General features: G+C 42.4%; 1 protein-coding gene across 2 annotated transcripts in view; it reads left to right on the top strand.

Moving 5' to 3' along the window:
• The window catches only part of LOC135558408 (RNA-binding Raly-like protein), a 49,292-nt gene that overhangs the window by 18,008 nt on the left and 7,416 nt on the right, over window positions 1–23,868 (top strand). The window contains exon 1 of one of the 2 annotated variants that reach the window (XM_064992189.1): window positions 16,929–17,013. The exons of the other annotated variant lie outside the window; for it this stretch is intronic. Within the exon in view, the coding sequence (XP_064848261.1) occupies window positions 16,974–17,013 (40 nt within the window). The 5' untranslated portion in view covers window positions 16,929–16,973. Of the gene's footprint in view, window positions 1–16,928; window positions 17,014–23,868 lie in introns of those variants that run through there. 2 annotated transcript variants of the gene reach the window in all.

Below are 23,868 nucleotides of genomic sequence, written 5' to 3'. Positions count from 1 at the left end.
TATTTGTGGTTTTCTATTAAAAATAAAATAACATTTCATAAAATTCCACTTCAAATCCTATTGCGTGTTATGGCCGATAGGTGGCAGTCAAACAGTAGGGCGGCATCTGGAATCTGCTTTTGGGCAGGTGAAATTAAGTCCCTTAGACAACCGTTCATTTACGTTAGCTCGTGTCTCTTCCATTGTTATGTGTATTAGCGACTCACAAAAAATAAATAAAAAGGTAGCCAAGTGATTACAGTTCTTCTCCCTACATTCTCTTTTCCCTCCACCTCTCCCTCTACACACGTGTAGGGTGCCATTAGATCTACAGAAATGACTGCCTATAAAGACTAACTGACGGGACGCACTAAAACAAAACTGTAGAGGAGATACATTCTTTACCAAATCACGACAGCTTTAAAACAAATTCTAAATGGACTGGTTGATTACAGTAGGGAAATATGAGTTCCCAATCACGCGCTGCAGTTAGGAATAATAAATGCATCTCGTCTATTTTAGTTTTTTTTGTGTAGTGCGCAGCTGTAGTGTGCCATGTAGATTAGGTTACATCCCCCCCCCCCCTAAACCTAGGCAGGTTCCAGACTGAAATATGCAGCAAAAACATTGTTTTGATGTTGTCAAATTGCGTATTCATTAGTCTATAGGGGCCTACTTTGTTCCATGTTTAACAAAAGCCACCAAGTTTAAGCTCACAAATCACACACAGAGGAAAATAAAACACATGCCAAATATGGACATATATTGGTTAAAAAAAAGAAGTATTTATGCTTTGTAATTGCTGTTAACTGTATGTCTCAACTCCCTGCTCAAAACACTGGAAGAATTATCATTGAATTATCGCTGTGAATCACTGTAATGTTTGTTTATGTGTGAAATAATACCATACGGGATGGGATGGGTTGGTGATTTGACATAAAAAATACCACATAATGGTGATTTGACATAAAAATGTAAATGTAATCTATTCATTCATAAAGGGAATAAGACCCTGTTAAAACGGGAGTAAACGGTGAACTGTGATATAAATGAGAGAGACGCACCTTTCCAACTGTTAACTATGATGGCGTGTGGAGTGTTTACATCCCGCAAATCACTTGAAAGATGCTGCATTAATGTTAAGGATAAAATGTTGTTAAAGCGTTAAAACACCCTTCGATTAATGTAATCTACTTGAAACAGAGCGCCATCATGTGGTGGCCTCTGAAAGAGGTGCTGGTTTAGATTGTAGGTACATCTGTCCCGGTTAGAGGACAGAAATGACCAGTAGGAGATAGATTTACAGTCCACACTTTATTACCTCACACCAAACAGGAAGAGGAGACCAGTGGTAGTGACAGTGTATTATGGTCAGTGACACACAGTTAGGAAGTCCAGGGTGGAGGCTTGTCCTTGTAGGAAGGGTCCAGTGGTGAATTGTGTTGAGGTGGTGCAGAGTTCTTCTGACCTTTGGTCTCTCTTGACCTCTATGTCCAACAAAAGAACAGACTGTGTTGCGGAGTTTGAGATCCCCACCAGGTACAGCATGTGATTGGCTGACCCCCTAGCGATGGAGTAGTCAAGGACAGAGGTGTGAAACCGGGGGATGGTAACCTCTGCTGGGGACAGAGTCCTAAAGTTTATCTCTATCTCCCAGGGCCAGAGAGAGGTTCTGTCTGTAACTCTCAGGACGAGAGAGAGGTTCTGTCTGTAACTCTCAGGACCAGAGAGAGGTTCTGTCTCTAACTCCCAGGACCAGAGAGAGATTCTGTCTCTATCTCCCAGGACCAGAGAGAGGTTCTGTCTCTCTCTCCCAGGACCAGAGAGAGGTTCTGTCTCTATCTCCCAGGGCCAGAGAGAGGTTCTGTCTCTAACTCCCAGGGCCAGAGAGAGGTTCTGTCTCTAACTCGCAGGGCCAGAGAGAGGTTCTGTCTCTAACTCCCAGGACCAGAGAGAGGTTCTGTCTCTATCTCCCAGGACCAGAGAGAGGTTCTGTCTCTATCTCCCAGGGCCAGAGAGAGGTTCTGTCTCTAACTCCCAGGGCCAGAGAGAGGTTCTGTCTCTAACTCCCAGGACCAGAGAGAGTGGTTTTCTACACTATCCTATTTTCATCCACCTCTTTCACACACACCTCACACACACCTCACACACACACACACACACACACACACACACACACACACACACACACACACACACACACACACACACACACACACACACACACACACACACACACTTGTAGAAGTAGGAAAGGGTTAAAAAAAGAGCAAAGCTGCAGAATAAATAGCAGAAGCAGAGAATTACATTTTCCCAGATTACAAAAGGTGTGTGTGCGTGTTTGTGTGTGTCTGTGTGTTTATGCTCGTGATCATGATACTGCTGTGGATTCGGCCAGCAGGTGAGGAGAGGCTTGAATGCTTGAGTGAATTTAATAGCCATATGAGAGACGGAGCTCAGGCTTTCTATTCATTCACTCAGGTTAATTTCACCAGCCAGGGCCCCATTTCCATCACAATGACTTTAAGTGGCATATGCAAATAATATACACACTCAATCATACTGGGGGAGCTAACAGGAACTGAGAGTATTTTGATCCAGATAGAGATATCTACCGACTCCAGATAGTTTGCCCCCTGTGATGCGTTGGGCAGACTGTACCCCCCTCTGGAGAGCCCTGCCGTTGTGGGAAGGTGCAGTTACCGTACCTGGTGGTGATACAGCCCGACAGGATGCTCTCAATTGTGCATCTGTAAAAGTTCCTGGGGGGTCTTAGGGACCAAACCGAATATTTCTTCTGCCTCCTGAGGTTGAAGAGACACTGTTGCGCCTTCTTGTGTGCACCTCACTGTCTGTGTTGACCATTTCAGATCGTCAGTGATGTGTACGTCAAGGAACTTGACGCTTTCCACCTTCTCTACTGCGGCCCCCGTCGATGTGGATAAGGGCGTGCTCCCTCGGCTGTTTCCTGAAGTCCACGATCAGCTCCTTCATTGTGTTGGGTACAGACCCAGGGCCCGAGTTTAATGATGAGCTTAAAGAGTACTATGGTGTTGAAGGCTGAGCTATAGTCAATGAACAGCATTCTGATGTAGGTATTCCTCTTGTCCAGATGGGATAGGGCAGTGTGCAGTGCGATTGAATTGTATGTGGATCTATTGGGGCGGTAAGCAAGCAAATTGAAGTGGGTTTAGGGTGTCAGGTAAGGCAGAGGTGATATGATCCTTGACTAGTCTCTCAAAGCACTTCATGATGACAGAAGTGATAGTCATTTAGTTCAGCTACCTTTGCTTTCTTGGGTACAGGAACAATGGTGGATATCTTGAAGTAAGTGGGGACAGCAGACAGCAGGATAGGGGACAGCAGGATGGATAGATTGAATATGTCCGTAAACACTCCAGCCAGCTGGTCTGCACGTCTGTCTGTAATAAAGCCCTTTTGTGGAGAAAAACTAATTTTGATTGGCTGGGCCTGGCGCCCAAGTGGCTGGTCTATGCCCTCCCAGGCCCACCCATGGCTGCGCCACTGCCCAATCATGTGAAATCCATAGATTAGGGCCTAATTTATTTATTTCAGTTGACTGATTTTCTTCTATGAAATGTAACTCAGTAAAATCTTTAAAATTGTTGCATGTTGCCTTTATATTTTCGTTTAGTATACTTTTTGGACTATTCAATTCCTTCCATTGCACAAGACATGCTCAATAAAGTGGAAGTAAAGTTTTTTAACACTGGAAAAGCTGGGCCTCGAGGGAACCCCCTATGAGCCAATGAGCAGTCATTTTGACTCAAACATTCTAAGAGTCAAAAAAATATCATTCATATATATATATAAAAACTCAGCAAAAAAAGAAACGTCCCTTTTTCAGGACCCTGTCTTTCAAAGATAATTTTGAAAAAGCCAAATAACTTCACAGATCTTCATTGTAAAGGGTTTAAACACTGTTTCCCATACTTGTTTAATGAACCATAAACAATTGAAAAGATGGCGCCGACAGAGAACGTCAACTTACCAACATTACGACCAGGAATACGAATTTCCCGAAGCGGATCCTCTGTTTGGTCCACCACTCAGGACAATGGATCGGATCCCAGCAGGCGACCCAAAACAACGGCGCCGCAGAAGGGGCAGACGGAGCGGTCTTCTGGTCAGGCTCTGTAGACGGGCACATCGCCCACCACTCCGAGTTTACTACTCACCAATGTCCAGTCTCTTGACAACAAGACAATTCGAGCAAGGGTTGCCTTCCAGAGAGACATAAGAGATTGTAACATTCTCTGTTTCACGAAAACATGGCTCAGAGTAGATACAGCCACCCGGTTGCTTCACGCATCGCGCCGACAGAAACAAACATCTCTCTGGTAAGAAGAAGGGCGGGGGTGTATGCCTTCTGATTAACAAGTGTTGGTGTGATCATAACAACATACAGGAACTCAAATACTTTTGTTCACCTGACCTAGAATTCCTTACAATCAAATGCCAACCACATTATCTACCAAGAGAATTCTCTTCGATTATAATCACAGCCGTGTATATCCCCCCCCAAACAGACACCTCGACAGCCCTGAAAGAACTTCATTCGACTCTATGTAAACTGGAAACCATATCTCCTGAGGCTGCATTTATTGTAGCTGGGGATTTTAACAAAGCTAATCTGAAAACAAGGCTCCCTAAATTTTATCAGCATATCGAATGCGCGACCGGGCTGGCAGCATTCTGGATCATCGTTACTCTAACTTCTGCGACGCATTCAAAACCCTCCCTCGCCCTCCTTATAGCAAATCTGACCATGACTCCATTTTGTTTCTCCCATCCTATAGACAGAAGTTAAAACAGGAAAGGCCCGTGCTCAGGTCTGTTCAACGCTGGTCCGACTGATCGGATTCCACGCTTCAAGATTGCTTCGATCACGTGGACTGGGATATGTTCCGGATAGCCTCAGACAACAACATTGATGTATATGCTGATTCGGTGAGTGAGATTATTAGCAAGTGCATCATTGATGTTGTACCCACGGTGACTTAAAACCTTACCCAACCAGAAACCATGGATTGATGGCAGCATTCGCGCAAAACTGAAAGATCGAACCACTGCTTTTAATCATGGCAAGGCGACGGGAAACATGACCGAATACAAACAGTGTAGCTATTCCCACTGCAAGGCAATCAAACAAGCTAAGCGTCAGTATAGAGACAAAGTAGAGTCGCAATTCAATGGCTCAGACACAAGGTGTATATGGCAGGGTCAACAGTCAATCACTGATTACAAAAAGAAAACCACCACTACCAAAACCTGGGGGCTCTCCTTCACCGTGAGTAAAATATTTAAACGCAAGGCTGCCGGCCCAGACTGCATCCCTAGCCGCGTCCTCAGAGCATGCGAAATCACACTGCACACTGCACACTGCCCTAACCCATCTGGACAAGAGGAATATCTATGTAAGAATGCTGTTCATCGATTACAGCTCAGCATTCAACACCATAGTACCCTCCAAACTCGTCATTAAGCTCGAGACCCTGGGTCTCGACCCCACCCTCTGCAACTGGGTACTGGACTTTCTGACGGGCTGCCCCCAGGTGGTGAGGGTAGGAAACAACATCTCCACCGAGCTGATACTCAACACTGGGGCCTCACAGGGGTGCGTTCTCAGCCCTCTCCTGTACTCCCTGTTCACCAATGAATGCGTGACCATGCACGCCTCCAACTCAATCATCAAGTTTGCAGACGACACTACAGTGGTAGGCTTGATTACAAACAACGACGAGATGGCCTACAGGGAGGAGGTGAGGGCCCTTGGCGTGTGGTGTCAGGAAAACAACCTCAACGTCAACAAAATAAAGGAGATGATTGTGGACTTCAGGAAACAGCAGAGGGAGCACCCCCCTATCCACATTGACGGGACAGTAGTGGAGAAGGTGGAAAGTTCCTCTGCGTATCACAGACAAACTGAAATGGTCCACATACACAGACAGCGTCATAAAGAAGGCGCAACAGCGCTTCTTCAACATCAGGAGGCTGAAGAAAAAACACTCACAAACTTCTACAGATGCACAATCGAGAGCATTCTGTTGGGTTGTATCACCGCCTGGTACAGCAACTGCTCCGGCCACAACCGCAAGGCTCTCCAGATGGTAGTGAGATCTGCACAACGCATCACGGGGGCAAACGACCTGCCCTCCAGGACACCTACACCACCCGATGTCACAGCACGGCCAATAAGATCATCAAGGACAACAACCACCCGAGCCACTGCCTGTTCACCCCGCTATCATCCAGAAGGGGAGGTTGGTACAGGTGCATCGAAGCTGGGACTGAGAGACTGAAAAACAGCTTCTATCTCAAGGCCATCAGACTGTTAAACAGCAATCACTAACATTGAGTGGCTGCTGCCAACATACTGACTCAATCTCTAGCCACTTTAATTATTCAAAATTGGATGTAATAAATGCATCACAAGTCACTTTAAACAATGCCACTTTATATGTTTACATACCCTTCATTACTCATCTCATATGTATATACTGTACTCTACACCATCTACTGTATCTTGCCTATGCCCCACAGCCATCACTCATCCATATATTTATATGGACATAATCTTATTCATTCCTTTACACTTGTGTGTATAAGGAAATTGTTAGATTAATTTGATATTACTTTGCATGGCCGGAACGAGAAGCACAAGCATTTCGCTACACTCGCATGAACATCTGCTAACCATGTGTATGTGCCAAAAAATGTTTGATTTTAATTAATTAACATGCACCTGTGGAACTGTCATTAAGACACTAACATCTTACAGACGGTAGGCAATTAAGGTCACAGTTATTAAAACTTAGGACACTAAAGAGGCCTTTATACTGACTCTGAAAAACACCAAAAGAAAGATGCTCAGGGTCCCTGCGTGAACGTGCCTTAGGCATGCTGCAAGCAGGCATGAGGACTGCAGGGCAATAAATTGCAATGTCCATACAGACAGCGCTAAAGGGAGACAGGATGGACAGCTGATCGTCCTCGCAGTGGCAGACCACGTGTAACAACACCTACACAGAATCGATACATCCGAACATCACACCTGCGGGACAGGTACAGGATGGCAACAACTGCCCGGGTTACACCAGGAATGAACAAAACCCTCCATCAGTGCTCAGACTGTCCGCAATAGGCTTAGAGAGGCTGGACTGAGGGCTTGTAGGCCTGTTGTAAGGCAGGTCCTCACCTGGCAACAACGTCGCTTATGAGCACAAACCCACTGTCACTGGACCAGACAGGCAAAAAGTGCTCTTCACTGACAAGTTGCAGTTTTGTCTCACCAGGGGTGATAGTCGGATTCGAGTTTATCATCGAAGGAATGAGCGTTACACCGAGGCCTGTATTCTGGAGCGGGATCGATTTGGAGGTGAGGTGAGGGTCCGTCATGATCTTGGGCGGTGTGTCACAGCATCATTGCACTGAGCTTGTTGTCATTGCAGGCAATCTCAACGCTGTGCGTTACAGGGAAGACATCCTCCTCCCTCATGTGGTACCCTTCCTGCAGGCTCATCCTGAAATGACCCTCCAGCATGACAATGCCACCACGCACAGAATGAGCAGTATGGCTGATTTCCTGCAAGACAGGAATGTCAGTGTTCTGGCATGGCCAGCGAAGAGCCCGGATCGCAATCCCATTGAGCACGTCTGGGACATGTTGAATTGGAGGGTGAGGGTGAGGGCCATTCCCCCCAGAAATGTCTGGGAACTTGCAGGTGTCTTGGTGGAAGAGTGGGGTAACATCTCACAGCAAGAACTGGCAAATCTGGTGCAGTCCATGAGAAGATGCACTGCAGTACTTAATGCAGCTGGTGGCCACACCAGATACTGACTGTTTCTTTTGATTTTACCCCCCCCCTTTGTTCAGGGGCACATTATTCCATTTCTGTTAGTCACATGTCTGTGGAACTTGTTCAGTTTATGTCTCAGTTGTTGAATCTTGTTATGTTCATACAAATACAAAGTTTTCTTAAAATAAACGCAGATGACAGTGAGAGGATGTTTATTTTTTTGCTGAGTTTATATATACACACACTGTATAGAATATATACTTTATTTGTTAATTTTCAAATTTGAGAACATGGAGACATTGACATCAATACAACATCCACAGTTCTTTATCCCCCCACACTGATACACAAAAGAGAAAATAAAATGAATAAAATAAAAGTAGGTGTCATAATAACAATGGAATCCTATCTGCACACTGTAGCCACTGACATAACTACCTATAGTGAAAAAAAAAACAATTAAAATAGCCATTCTCCACAAGCGGCTCAGACAACATCTGGCCCATGACATCATTTCCCAGTCCTGGCCCCGGGACCCGAAGGGGGCCACACATTCCCACCCCCGCTCACTCGACTCCTGTCACAAGTTTGGTAATGAGTTGGACAATTGAATCAAGTGTGCTAGGGCTAGGGAAAAGCCTGGCCCACTGGGCCCCCAGGTGTGTTGTGAAATCTGGTTATGAATGAATTGTAATAACTGCCTTCATTTTGCCGGAACCCCAGGAAGAGTAGCTGCTGCCTTAGCAGGAATTAATGGGATCCATAATAAACCCCAGGAAGAGTAGCTGCTGCCTTAGCAGGAATTAATGGGATCCATAATAAACCCCAGGAAGAGTAGCTGCGGCCTTAGCAGGAATTAATGGGGATCCATAATAAACCCCAGGAAGAGTAGCTGCGGCCTTAGCAGGTATTAATGGGGATCCATAATAAACCCCAGGAAGAGTAGCTGCGGCCTTAGCAGGAATGAATGGGGATCCATAATAAACCCCAGGAAGAGTAGCTGCTGCCTTAGCAGGAATTAATGGGGATCCATAATAAACCCCAGGAAGAGTAGCTGCTGCCTTAGCAGGAATTAATGGGGATCCATAATAAACCCCAGGAAGAGTAGCTGCTGCCTTAGCAGGTATTAATGGGGATCCATAATAAACCCCAGGAAGAGTAGCTGCGGCCTTAGCAGGAATTAATGGGGATCCATAATAAACCCCAGGAAGAGTAGCTGCTGCCTTAGCAGGAATTAATGGGGATCCATAATAAACCCCAGGAAGAGTAGCTGCGGCCTTAGCAGGAATTAATGGGGATCCATAATAAACTCCAGGAAGAGTAGCTGCGGCCTTAGCAGGAATTAATCGGTATCCATAATAAACCCCAGTAAGAGTAGCTGCTGCCTTAGCAGGAATTAATGGGGATCCATAATATACCCCAGGAAGAGTAGCTGCTGCCTTAGCAGGTATTAATGGGGATCCATAATAAACCCCAGGAAGAGTAGCTGCTGCCTTAGCAGGTATTAATGGGGATCCATAATAAACCCCAGGAAGAGTAGCTGCTGCCTTAGCAGGTATTAATGGGGATCCATAATAAACCCCAGGAAGAGTAGCTGCTGCCTTGGCAGGAACTAATGGAGATCCATAATAAACCCCAGGAAGAGTAGCTGCTGCCTTGGCAGGAACTAATGGAGCTCCGTAATAAATACAAATACCAGGAGAATCCGGTCCATACATTGGCTGGCGAAAACGAGGCAACGGTGCTTGGATGACAGTAACATTAGATTCCTATTAGCACATTGCATCCTCTTACATAGGACATGACTGCCTATACTAAAATGTGAGCACTAAACTATGTAAAAAAAAAGATAGTCTCTCTACATGTTCAATGAAAGGGGACCACGTCAGGCCAAAGTTCTCTCGGGACCCTTGCAAAGTGTATCTAATGGCAGAGATGACATGATTTCCGTAACCCACTGCGTTAGAGAAGGTCTTGCCGACTTCCAATTAAAAAGGAGGATAAGACGACGAGCTAAAAGTGAAGCGAATGCTACATGTCATGTATGTTATTGGAAAAATAATCATTTGGTTGTGTTTATGAAGGTCTTGGGTAACATTAGAATACAAAAAAAAAACATTTCAATGAACACAATAGCATTTTCATGAGTTTAAATGTGGAGCTCATGGAACAGTGGTTAGTCTTGGAAAACTTTGATTTTGAAATAAAGCTCTTGTCTTCAATTTTGAGAGTTAATTGGTGATGGTTTGGGAAAACCTCAGGATCTTCTCTTTCTGATACTATATAGAATGAAAAACATCTTACCTGCATGTGACTGTAGGTGTAGGAGGATTTGAAAAAGTGCCTTTCTGTCAAAATATTATGTCCTCATAAAACTGCGTATGACACATTATGTTTGTGATTTCAACATTCTGACAACATATGTTTGTTAAATATACTTATTTAGGAAAAGTCAAGGACAGAGGGGGGCATGAATTTTAAAATGGCAGAGATATTTGAATTCTAAATTCATATTTAGTCAAAACAACCTCACGTCCAGTGTTTAAAGAAAACCTACTATTTGAACCCTGGTCTGATTGGAGAATGAGGTAAGATGATATTTGGTTTTAGTCATTTATTTGTAAAACCCAGAGGTTTTCTGCTTGCCTTGTGCCATTCTGACAGGAGAGGAGAGCTCTCTAATGGTGCTTGAGCGCCTTGTTGGGTCTGTTATTTTAACTACAGTACTGGATTGTGATTATTGTGTATTGTTTGGGTGTAGGTTAGTATGCATTTCAAGTGTATTGTCCTGATTGAGGTTTGTATATGTATGTTTTTAACAAACACATTTCCGGAGACATATGCAGGTTTGGCAGTAATTTATAGCATTTTGTTATCTTGGACCGGACGAGAGAAAATATCCTAATTGTATACATATTCTTTCAACCCTTGCATATGTATCCATGAAAATGTTACTTAAATAGTTCTCTGCATCCGTATGAACAAGTTGATAGTTCTTATTCTGAATAATATAAATTTTCTTGAATTGTAATTTAAATAAGTCGTTTAGAATCATAAGGAGGATAATGTCGTATCTATGTGTCAGTCCACTCTTTTATTTTACCTTTATTTAACCAGGCAAGTCAGTTAAGAACAAATTCTTATTTTCAATGATGGCCTAGGAACAGTGGGGTTAACTGCCTGTTCAGGGGCAGAATTTGATTTGTACCTTGTCCGCTCGGGGATGTGAACTTGCAACCTTCCAGTTACTAGTCCAATGCTCTAACCACTAGGCTACCCTGCCACCACTCTGTCATGGTGATGGATTTTGTAATATTACTGATTTTAGCAGTAGTAATACAGTTATACTAGCCTGGTTCCAGATATGTTTGTGCTGTCTCGCCATATACAGCACAAACAGGTCTGAAACTAGGCTACAGTTACGATCTGTTTACATGAGTGGACTGCACTTTCCTAATGTGAACACTAGGTGGTGGTAGCGGAGTAGTTATGGAGGCTTCTACAGCACTTGTCTCAGTTGTGTAGCACATCTAATTAAGATTCAACAGCTTCACGTTATCTTTCCTGAGAACACATCGTGATATCAGATATTTGTACTTTATAGCGGGAATCCTTAATTGGTGGAATTACCACGCCCGTTTGCGATGTTACAACAACAAATACTTTTCTGCAAACAACTAGCAGTTTTTTCCCCCTCGGACATCACTGCCCTCACGATGGAACAGCAGAATATATACTGCAAATTATTATTTTATCACGCGCCTCACCTCCACCTTGTCAACAAAACAATAGCAACGGCCATGGGGCAGACAGCTATTTCCACCAATGCGGACCATCTTTAACTGTAACTAAACTGAATCTCATGTTTTGAATATAGTGGTTTCGCCAGTCTTCTGTATTAGTATTATAATTCATCTGATAATATGTATAGTTATCCTCTCTTAAAAGATGCACTATGCAGAAATCAATTCTGATAGTTAGCCTAATTTCAGTTTTTGTGACAAAACAAGCAAGTATAGTGTATATAAGAATCATTCTAGCATCTAAACCATTGTGAAACATATTTTCCATAACAAAAATATTGTAATTTCAGCTGGTGTACAAAACCAAATGTAAAAGATGCAAAAACAAAACTTAAAAACGGGAAGCATAGTTATCACACATATAGAACAGATCTTACGCTTCTTAGACTTGCTTTGCATGATAATTACAGATCTATAAGTCACATTTCTATGGGAATTTTGTTAGGTCTGGCAAAAAAGTTACATATTGCAGCTTTAAAATGTATAGAGAAAGATTAGAAATATCTCGGTCTAGGGGGGAATTTTTTTTTGTTCAATGATACATGAATGCCAGGACAGTCTAACTGAAAATTTATACTACTTCAAGAGAATACAAATTGACTGGTGCAAAGTCAGTGGGCTATTGAAAGAGACAAGTTAGCAATGATGAGCCTCTTTTCTTGTGTGGAATAAAAAGGTCAGACGATAAAGATGTCATCCAGGAGAGACAGAGGCCTCTATTTTCAGCAGGCTTCATTGTCCTTCCTGTGTGATGGGGAAATGAGCACGGATTTGAATCGTTTTCAACATTTGACAGTCATTCAAAAGATGGTCTCAATACACTGGGTACAATGAGTCTCCGAAGATGTGGTTTGGGTATAGCCGAATTCAAGAGGTCTAATCTTGGTCTGAAACTGGGTCTTGAGGGCTCTAGACAACTACAGACATGTGACCTTCTATTGAAGACCTTTGTTGGATGGTGTGGCCACTCCTACATGGAACTGAATGTTAAGAAAAAACCAAGCATATGGCTATTGGAGCTCACTGACACCTATGAGGACTCTTATCAATGGTGAGCCAGTGGAGACCATTGATCAGTACAAATATTTTGGCACTTTCCTTGACAGCAAACTAAGTTGAGGCCAATGTGGATGCTGTGTGTGCAAAGGGGAATTGGTGCTTGTTCTTCCTGAGGAATCTCTACAGTCTCAGAGGGGATAAGCCTATTTTCTACAGATCATTCATTGAGTCCAAAAGTATGTGGACACCTGCTTGTCGAACATCTCATTCCAAAATCAAAGGCATTAAAAACGGAGTTGGTCCCCCCTTTGCTGCTATAACAGCCTCCACTCATCTAGGAAGGCTTTCCACTAGATGATGGAACATTGCTGCAGGGACTTGGTGAGGTTGGGCACTGATTTTGGGCGATCAAGCCTGGCTCAAAGTTGGCGTTTGAATTCATCCCAAATGTGTTTGATGGGGTTGAGGTCAGGGGCTCTGTGCAAGCCAGTCATGTTCTTCCACACCGATCTCAACAAACCATTTCTGTATGGACCTCGCTGTGTGCACGGGGGCATTGTGATCCAGGTGATGAAACAGGAAAGGGCCTTCGCCAAACTGTTGCCACAAAGTTGGAAACACAGAATCGTCTAGAATGTCATTGTATGCTGTAGCGTTAAGATTTCCCTTCACTGGAACTAAGGGGCCAAGCCCGGACAATGAAAAACAACCCCAGACAATTATTCTTTCTCCGCCAAACTTTACAGTTGGCACTATGCATTCGGGCAGGTAGCATTCTCCTGCCATATGCCAAACCCAGATTTGTCCGTTGGACTGCCAGATGGTGAAGCATGATTAATCACTCCAGAGAACGTGTTTCCACTGCTCCAGATTCCAATGGTGGCTAGCATTACACCACTCCAGCCGATGTTTGGCATTGCGCATGGTGATCTTAGACTTGTGTGCGGCCATGCAAACCCATTTCATGAAGCTCCCGACGAACGTTTCTTGTGGTGACGTTGCTTACAGAGGCAGTTTGTAACCATAATTTGCAAATAAATTCATTAAAAATCCTACAATGTGATTTTCTGGATTTTTCTTTCTCATTTTGTCTGTCATAGTTGAAGTGTACCTATGATGAAAATTAGAGTCCTCTCTCATCCTTTTTAAGTGAGAGAACTTGCACAATTGGTGGCTGACTAAATACTTTTTTGCCCCACTGTATCTCCACCAGTCCTATTTATGATATTATTTACAAAGATTATACTGGTTAAAAAAAAATCTTCAAAAATAATGTGTTTTTTAACAATTCGTAAATTTGAGTCTAACCATAATATTTGTTCCGTCTTTTCTGGTGGATTAAACAGAAATCGCAACCAACTTTCTATGGCTTGTTCTTAAAAAAGCAATATTTTGGAGATTATTTCATTTTCAAATAACCGAAAGTAAGAGGTTGTAATCTGAATAAAGGGAAAAAGGCCATTCTTACTAATCTGCTGGAGAACTGGTTCGGATTTAGGAATAACTTTTGTAGGACTGAAGCCTTTAGTAAGATATCTAATGCTTTAATATTTAAATCATTGCTGCCTTCCACATTTATATTCATTATATAAATAGGCCCGTTTAATTTAGTCTGGTTTGCCATTCCAAATACAATGGAAAAATGCTCAAGGCAAGGCCATAAGCAAATAGGTAAACTGGGATATGACTAAAGAGTTAAATCAGGGTGATTTTTCCACAAATAGGCAGGTATTTTCCTTTCCATGCAAGATCTTATCTATCTTTGCTAACTTGCTATTAAATTGTATTGTAGTGAGATGATTTCTTTGTTTTTGGGATATTAACACAGAGTACGTCCACTTCACCGTCAGATCATTTTAATGGTAAACTATAAGGTAACGTAAAGGCTGTATTTTTTTGTGATCAAATACGTAATATAATACATTTATCATTATTTGGCTGTAATCCAGAGAGGTTAGAACAATGATCTAGATCCTCTATGAGGCTGTGGAGGGATCCACATTGCCCTGGATTTCTAGCCACTTGATATTATTGTTATCTGATTTTAACAGCTAACATTTCAATAGCCATAATAAATAGATATGACGATAGTGAACAACCTTGTTTTATTCCTCGACAGTTTAACACTTTCAAATCAAATCAATGTTTATTTGTCACGTGCGCCAAATACAACAGGTGTAGACCTTTACAGTGAAATGCTTACTTACAGGCTCTAACCAACAGTGGAATTTCTAAAAGGTATTAGGTGAACAATAGGTAAGTAAAGAAATAAAAACAAGAGTAAAAAGACAGTGAAAAATAACAGTAGCGAGGCTACATACAGTAGCGAGGTTATATACAGTAGCGAGGCTATATACAGTAGTGAGGCTATAAGAGTAGCGAGGCTATATACAGTAGCAAGGCTATATACAGTAGCGAGGCTATATACAGTAGCAAGGCTATATACAGTAGCAAGGCTATAAGAGTAGCGAGGCTATATACAGTAGCAAGGCTATAAGAGTAGGGAGGCTATATACAGTAGCGAGGCTATATACAGTAGCGAGGCTATAAGAGTAGCGAGGCTATATACAGTAGCAAGGCTATATACAGTAGTGGGGCTATATACAGTAGCGAGGCTATAAGAGTAGCGAGGCTATATACAGTAGCGAGGCTATAAGAGTAGCGAGGCTATAAGAGTAGCGAGGCTGTATACAGTAGCGAGGCTATAAGAGTAGCGAGGCTATAAGAGTAGCAAGGCTATATACAGTAGCGAGGCTATAAGAGTAGCGAGGCTATAATAGTAGCGAGGCTGTATACAGTAGCGAGGCTATATACAGTAGCGAGGCTATAAGAGTAGCGAGGCTATAAGAGTAGCAAGGCTATATACAGTAGCGAGGCTATAAGAGTAGCGAGGCTATAAGAGTAGCGAGGCTATAAGAGTAGCGAGGCTATATACAGTAGCGAGGCTATATACAGTAGCGAGGCTATATACAGTAGCGAGGCTATAAGAGTAGCAAGGCTATATACAGTAGCGAGGCTATAAGAGTAGCGAGGCTATAAGAGTAGCGAGGCTATAAGAGTAGCGAGGCTATATAGAGTAGCGAGGCTATAAGAGTAGCGAGGCTATATACAGTAGCAAGGCTATATACAGTAGCAAGGCTATATACAGTAGCGAGGCTATAAGAGTAGCGAGGCTATATACAGTAGCAAGGCTATATACAGTAGCAAGGCTATATACAGTAGCGAGGCTATAAGAGTAGCGAGGCTATATACAGTAGCAAGGCTATATACAGTAGCAAGGCTATATACAGTAGCGAGGCTATAAGAGTAGCGAGGCTATATACAGGCACCGGTTAGTTGGGCTGAGAAGTAGCCATTATTTACTATTTTCCACATTGTCTAAGAGATTCTCCAAAATGTAAATATTATATATCAATTCCAGTCATACTTTATCAAAAGCCTTTTCATAACCAGCTATGAACTTAAGGCCTGGTTTCCCAGATTTGTCATAGTGTTCTTTTGTTTCCAGTACTTGTCTTATATAATCTCCAATGTATCGCCCATGTAAAACAGCAGTGTTATTGGGATGAATAATATACGACAATACCTTTGTAATTCTGTGTGCTATGCATTTTGCATTACAACACTGAAGTGTAAGAGGCCTCCAATTGTTGTTTTTTTAATGGACTGGGTCTTTATATTTACCACTTGGGTTCTGTTTCAGTAATAATCAAATCAGAACTTCTTGTCGAGTATCTGATAATCTACCATTTGTACAGGAGTGGTTAAAACATGCTAATAACGGTCCTCTGAGTACATCACAAAAGGTTTGGTACCTCTACCTCAACTGGTAGGCCATCCAGTTCTCCCAGTCTTTAGGCTTTCATTGCATCAGGAAGTTCCAGGATTGCATCAGGAAGTTCCAGGAAGTTCCTCCTCGTCTTCACATGAGTCTTCCTGTACAGCTGTTCCTTTTACATTATTCATAGAAAACAAATCCTTTCAATTCACTTTGATTAGTGGAGATGGAGACATGTGAAAACATGTGCTTAAAGTACTTTGCTTCCTCTTTCAAAATATAACTTGGTTGACTCCGTCATTTGCAACAAGAGTTTCAGTAAATCATTTTTGGTAGAATTTCTGCCGTATGCTGAAGATTACAAAATAATTTGGTGCATTGTGTATATTGATTGTCATGTGTCCATTGATTAATCCACTCACACTGTATGTGTGTGTGAGTGTGTGATGCTGTAGTCCCCCCCCCAGATCGGCTGTGCCATGGTACAGTCCAGGGAGGCACTGTGAGTCCTGCCTAGTACTGTCGGCAGTCCATTTTTGGAACCCCGACTAGAATAGAGCATCTCTACTTGCATGAAACCGTTTCCAGTTCGTCATGGCAATGTATAATAAGGGCAGACGCCGCAATCAAAGATGTGAGTAGTTAGTCATGTTTCTATGTAAAGGTGTGAGTAGTTAGTCATGTTTCTATGTAAAGGTGTGAGTAGTTAGTCATGTTTCTATGTAAAGATGTGAGTAGTTAGTCATGTTTCTATGTAAAGATGTGAGTAGTTTGTCATGTTTCTATGTAAAGATGTGAGTAGTTTGTCATGTTTCTATGTAAAGGTGTGAGTAGTTAGTCATGTTTCTATGTAAAGGTGTGAGTAGCTAGTCATGTTTCTATGTAAAGGTGTGAGTAGCTAGTCATGTTTCTATGTAAAGATGTGAGTAGTTAGTCATGTTTCTATGTAAAGGTGTGAGTAGCTAGTCATGTTTCTATGTAAATATGTGAGTAGTTATTCATGTTTCTATGTAAAGGTGTGAGTAGTTAGTCATGTTTCTATGTAAAGATGTGAGTAGTTAGTCATGTTTCTATGTAAAGGTGTGAGTAGTTATTCATGTTTCTATGTAAAGATGTGAGTAGTTAGTCATGTTTCTATGTAAAGGTGTGAGTAGTTAGTCATGTTTCTATGTAAATATGTGAGTAGTTATTCATGTTTCTATGTAAAGGTGTGAGTAGTTAGTCATGTTTCTATGTAAAGATGTGAGTAGTTAGTCATGTTTCTATGTAAAGATGTGAGTAGTTAGTCATGTTTCTATGTAAAGATGTGAGTAGTTAGTCATGTTTCTATGTAAATATGTGAGTAGTTAGTCATGTTTCTATGTAAAGATGTGAGTAGTTAGTCATGTTTCTATGTAAAGATGTGAGTAGTTAGTCATGTTTCTATGTAAATATGTATTAATTACATCATTATTGCATTTACAGTATTACATTATGTACAGTAGAATTTGCACAATTTGTGCTTCTCACATTCGGCTTCTATATATATATATATATATATATTTTTTTTTTTTTTTACCAACCAACCCTACAGCAAATCACTATGAAGATGTGTGTGTTGTGTATGAGGATGAGATAGATGTGTGTGTTGTGTATGAAGATGAGATAGATGTGTGTGTTGTGTATGAAGATGAGATAGATGTGTGTGTTGTGTATGAAGATGAGATAGATGTGTGTGTTGTGTATGAGGATGAGATAGATGTGTGTGTTGTGTATGAGGATGAGATAGATGTGTGTGTTGTGTATGAGGATGAGATAGATGTGTGTGTTGTGTATGAGGATGAGATAGATGTGTGTGTTGTGTATGAGGATGAGATAGATGTGTGTGTTGTGTATGAGGATGAGATAGATGTGTGTGTTGTGTATGAGGATGAGATAGATGTGTGTGTTGTGTATGAGGATGAGATAGATGTGTGTGTTGTGTATGAGGATGATATAGATGTGTGTGTTGTGTATGAGGATGAGATAGATGCAACAGGTGGAAGAAGAGGAGTAGAATACATTAAAACCCAGACTTCTCTCTCTCTCATAAACCTTCTCCATATTACTTATTGATTAGCTCCCTGCTTCCTCCATGAGAAAGTCCTCAGAAAAATATGTGAAAGGCTAGTATGAAATGGATGGACCTCCTCTAAGTGGACAGACAGAGTATTGCCCCAGTCACTAAGTTACATCATGCCCCAGTCACTCGGTTACATCATGCCCCAGTCACTCGGTTACATCATGCCCCAGTCACTCGGTTACATCATGCCCCAGCCACTCGGTTACATCATGCCCCAGTCACTCGGTTACATCATGCCCCAGTCACTCGGTTACATCATGCCCCAGCCACTCGGTTACATCATGCCCCAGCCACTCGGTTACATCATGCCCCAGTCACTCGGTTAGATCATGCCCCAGTCACTCAGTTACATCATGCCCCAGTCACTCAGTTACATCATGCCCCAGTCACTAGGTTACATCATGCCCCAGTCACTCGGTTACATCATGCCCCAGTCACTCGGTTACATCATGCCCCAGTCACTCGGTTACATCATGCGCCAATCACTCAGTTACATCATGCCCCAGTCACTCGGTTACATCATGCCCCAGTCACTCGGTTACATCATGCCCCAGTCACTCGGTTACATCATGCCCCAGTCACTCAGTTACATCATGCCCCAGTCACTAAGTTACATCATGCCCCAGTCACTAAGTTACATCATGCCCCAGTCACTAAGTTACATCATGCCCCAGTCACTAAGTTACATCATGTCCCAGTCACTCGGTTACATCATGTCCCAGTCACTCGGTTACATCATGCCCCAGTCACTAAGTTACATCATGCCCCAGTCACTCGGTTACATCATGCCCCAGTCACTAAGTTACATCATGCCCCAGTCACTCAGTTACATCATGCCCCAGTCACTCAGTTACATCATGCCCCAGTCACTCGGTTACATCATGCCCTAGTCACTCGGTTACATCATGCCCCAGCCACTCAGTTACATCATGCCCCAGTCACTCGGTTACATCATGCCCCAGTCATTCAGTTACATCATGCCCCAGTCACTCCGTTACATCATGCCCCAGTCACTCGGTTACATCATGCCCCAGTCACTCAGTTACATCATGCCCCAGTCACTCCGTTACATCATGCCCCAGTCACTCGGTTACATCATGCCCCAGTCACTCAGTTACATCATGCCCCAGTCACTCAGTTACATCATGCCCCAGTCACTCTGTTACGTCATGCCCCAGTCCCTCGGTTACATCATGCCCCAGTCACTCGGTTACATCATGCCCCAGTCACTCAGTTACATCATGAAACTAAACCTCAGGCAGTTGATTCCACAAGAGAACTGAAGTGGAGACAACAGCAAGTCAACAGTAATAGCAAATGAGATGATAACAAGGATTGTGTATGTATGTAAGGCAGGGGTTCCCAAACCGTTCTGCCCCGCGATCCCATTTTGATATCCACGTCAAGAAAATGATGTAATCAACGGCCAATGTTTACTTTTTAAATTGGGGCTATGACAGTCTGTTACAAATCAGTCTGACAGTATTTCCATCTGAAGGAAGTATGCATCAGGAAGGTGTTGGGAAGTTCAGAAGATCATCAGGCAATAATGTTGTATGAGCTTCTGTGTAGAAAAGAATAACATTGATGAATGCTATTTTCCCGGTCTTGTCCACTCTGTTCTAATGAGTCCTTGTGGGCATTGTAGAGGGAAACAGAAGACATGCATATGTTCCTGGGAGTCTTATCTCTCAGTGATCAGGTCATAATATTTTCTAACTTATACCACATTTGTAGGAAGAAAACAGAAACCACTCTGTTATTTACAACCATATCTAGCGGCTACCGGAGGTTACCAACATATGTATTTTATCTGAATTTCCCATGTGGGGTCGCGACCTCTCGTTTGTGAAACACTGATGTAAGGAGTGTTTTGGAATGTCATCATATGCCTTAGATAATGCCTTATCAATGTTAGTTAGTTAACATTAGGCTATATCTAACATTATAGAATATAGAGAGTTCTATTGAGTGGAGTATTTTTGAAGTTGAGTGTTTTTTGGAGTTGAAATGCCATAATATGCTTTAAAATGCCAAGGTAGTGGGCAGGCTGAGGCAGGGATTCAATCTGTATAGTGCTGCCGACAATGCGGCTTTAAAAGGCAATATTCCTGCGCTCGCGAAGACCGCATTCAAACGATGCATATGTCAGCTCAATTGGAGATGACCTTTTAACGGTGCATCGTCGAAAAAGGGGAATCGGATTGCAGTTACAGTGTCGACTATAGAGTCATATTGTGCAAAGCCAGCGGCCTTTTGACCTGGTATCTATAGGTCACTAAATCCATAGAGGAGCATTAATTTAGTATGGATACTAGGAAAAGAAGCCTTAGTTTGAAGTCAAAGTTATTTTATCTATTCAATCCAAGGCATGTTATCGACAAACGCATAGCATTTGACCTTTAAAGGTGATTTACACTTCAGCCGACATGCACAGTGTTTATTGGAAATGCGATCTCCGCAAACATCAGGTAAAATGCGCATTGTTGGCTATCTAGTGCAATGCTGTACAACGCGCCTTGGATTAAATCATGGCCTGTCTTGGCTCAGCATCAGGGGGGCTATACACTCTTAGAAAAAAAGTGCTTTCTAGAAACTAAAATGGATCTTCTCGGAACCCATTGGAGAACCTTGTTGGTTCCAGGTAGAACCTTTTCCACCCAGGGTTCTACATGGAACCCCAAATGGTTCTACCTGTAACTAAAAAGGTTTGTACCTGGAACCAAAAAGTGTTCTCCTACGGGGAGTGCTGAAAAACCCTTTTTTTCTAAGAGTGTAGGAGAGGCTCTTTCTGGCAGGTATGATGTGCCAAACCTCTGTGCCAAGTTTGTCTGTGGAAAACAAGTTTGCTCATCCCCATTAGCTATATGGAGAATAGACTGGTAGGGAGCGCAGATGGATACACTTGTAGAATATCAAATAGTACTTTTTTAAATTTCATTTATTAAACATCCATTCTTGATCACAAAAAAAGCCATAGATATCAGCCATGCCCTTAAAGAAAGATAAGTTAACTCATACCTGGCTCTCCCAGACATCCAGACCTTAAAAGCACAGTTATTATCTGATGGTATCTGTTACCAACGACATGAGAGGTCTCTTACACATTCAAATTCAAGGCACATCGAAACTCTCAAAAAACTCTATCATGAACACAATCTGCTGTTCACTCACGCAACTATACTTTATTGTACGTAGCTAGTCCAACAGAGTTACCATACTGTAGTTTCCTAAAAGGGAGGCATAGACCAAGTGACTGTGAGAGCTCTCAGCAGCAGCTTTGATGGTCTCTAAAACACAGGCTGTTCCCTCCATCAAGGCCTGTGGACAGGGATAAGAATGGTTTGAAGAGAGTACAAGCTGATGTAGCAATGCTAATGCTGTACATTCTGCTATATGGGGATGGTTTTGGCACTTCAGATGTCCTTTGATATCCTTTTAACCAAAATAGAACATTGTAAAAGGTCAGAGTTCAAATTGTATTTATATGCATGTTCTTAAGTCGTGGTCATTGCTTAGCAACACATTATTTGTGTGTGTACCTTGTCTTGCGCACACACACACACACACACACACACACACACACACACAACACACCCACATGTACTCTCTCTCTCACACACACACTCTGTCTCTCACCATATGCACACACTCTCTTACACAACCCCAAAGCACACAATTATATGATTAGTATAATGACTGACATCAATCACAGTACTGTGTGTTCCCTGGATGAACGGCACAGTGTTCACTTAGAGTCCCACTCTTATCATTAGTGACCTCAGCAGGATTCCAGGGGAGAACGTACTCTGTTGAGTGCCACTCTATCATTAGTGACCTCAGCAGGAGTCTAGCGGAGAGTGTCTTTTATGGAATGGATGAGTTGTTCATCAAGACCCTCACAGAGTATGAATGTAAGAAAGGCACTGTGTGATCTACTGTAGCTGTCTCTGTGATGTAGCTGTATGTATGTGTTTTCTATGTCTGCGTGCTTGTGCCTGTCTGTCCTATTACCTTGAGAGACCCTCAGGGCTCATATGATTGAGCCGACAGTCAGACGCTTCAACACTGATATCATCTCACTCCCCGACCAGTGTCCAGCCACTCTGAATGGGACAGGGATGAGGTGTGAGTCAATGTGTGTGCAGATGTTTCCTTATCTGTTGTACTACTCTGTATTTATTCAGGGAAAACCCATTGAGACCAGGGTGTCATTCCCAAGGATGCCCTGATCACAACAATACGACAACCAATGTGCAAACAAAACGGCAATCGATACAAAACAGTTACATTCCTCAGCTGCTAGGTCTTCAATCAGCACCCTGAACTGCCAGAGAGGCACCAGAACATCCCATTGTAATGAGTTCTGCAAATTGTCCCAGCAGTGAGGCGCATTAAAACTTAAATGCGAATTTACCTAATTCAGCGGAGACCCGAGGAAGTTAACTAACCCTGTGAACTGGTTTGGTAACACGTCTTTATACTTCAATAATGAAGTTAGGTAAGTCGGGAAGCTTGTGTAGTAGAGCTTTGTAAACAAAAAGGGAGAAATCAAGAGATCTACGGAACTTTAATGAGGACCAGCCAACCTTTTGATAGAGGATGCAGTGATAAAGCGAGGACCTGTGATAAAGCGAAGGGCGCTACGGTAGACGTCATCCAAAGGTTTAGGAGAAATGGCTGCTGCATTCTAGTAAATTGAGTCACCATAGTCAAGAACTGGCAGGGAAGTTGTCTCTACAATCTGCTTGCTGCTGTTTCGGGAGAGGCAAGATCTATTTCTAAAAAAGAAGCCCGCTTTAAATTTGAGCTTTTTTAACCAGTTCATCTGTGTTTTTTAAACATTAAATCCTTGTCAATCCAAAACCCCAGATATTTTTAGAAGAAAAAAAACTTGCCCAAATGAATAGCCCCGTTGGAAAATATAAATGGACTGTTTGAAAATGTGAATCACATTTTTTTTTCCTGTATCCCAGTTTTGGAATACCTTTCCTCGGCCAATGACTTCTCCAAATGATAACTGGAGTCAGGAGTCAGCTAACCTGGAGTCCAATCAATAAGGTTGGAGATGTTGTTTAGAGCTGCCCTGCCCTATAAAAAAACACTCACAATTGGAGTTTGTTATTCACAAGAAGCATTACTTGATGTGAACCATGGCTCGAAACAAAAGAGATCTCAGAAGACCTAAGATTAATTGTTGACTTGCATAGAGCTGGAAAGGGTTACAAATGTATCTCTAAAAGCCTTGACGTTCATCAGTCCATAGTAAGACAAATTGTATATAAATGCAGAAAGTTCAGCACTGTTGCTACTCTCCCTAGGAGTGGCCGTCCTGCAAAGATGACTGCAAGAGCACAGCACAGAATGTTCAATGAGGTGAAGAAGAAT

Source organism: Oncorhynchus masou, chromosome 17 (assembly GCF_036934945.1).
Source record: "Oncorhynchus masou masou isolate Uvic2021 chromosome 17, UVic_Omas_1.1, whole genome shotgun sequence".
Lineage (NCBI taxonomy): Eukaryota > Metazoa > Chordata > Actinopteri > Salmoniformes > Salmonidae > Oncorhynchus > Oncorhynchus masou.
This window is presented reverse-complemented; position numbering and strand designations above follow the sequence as displayed.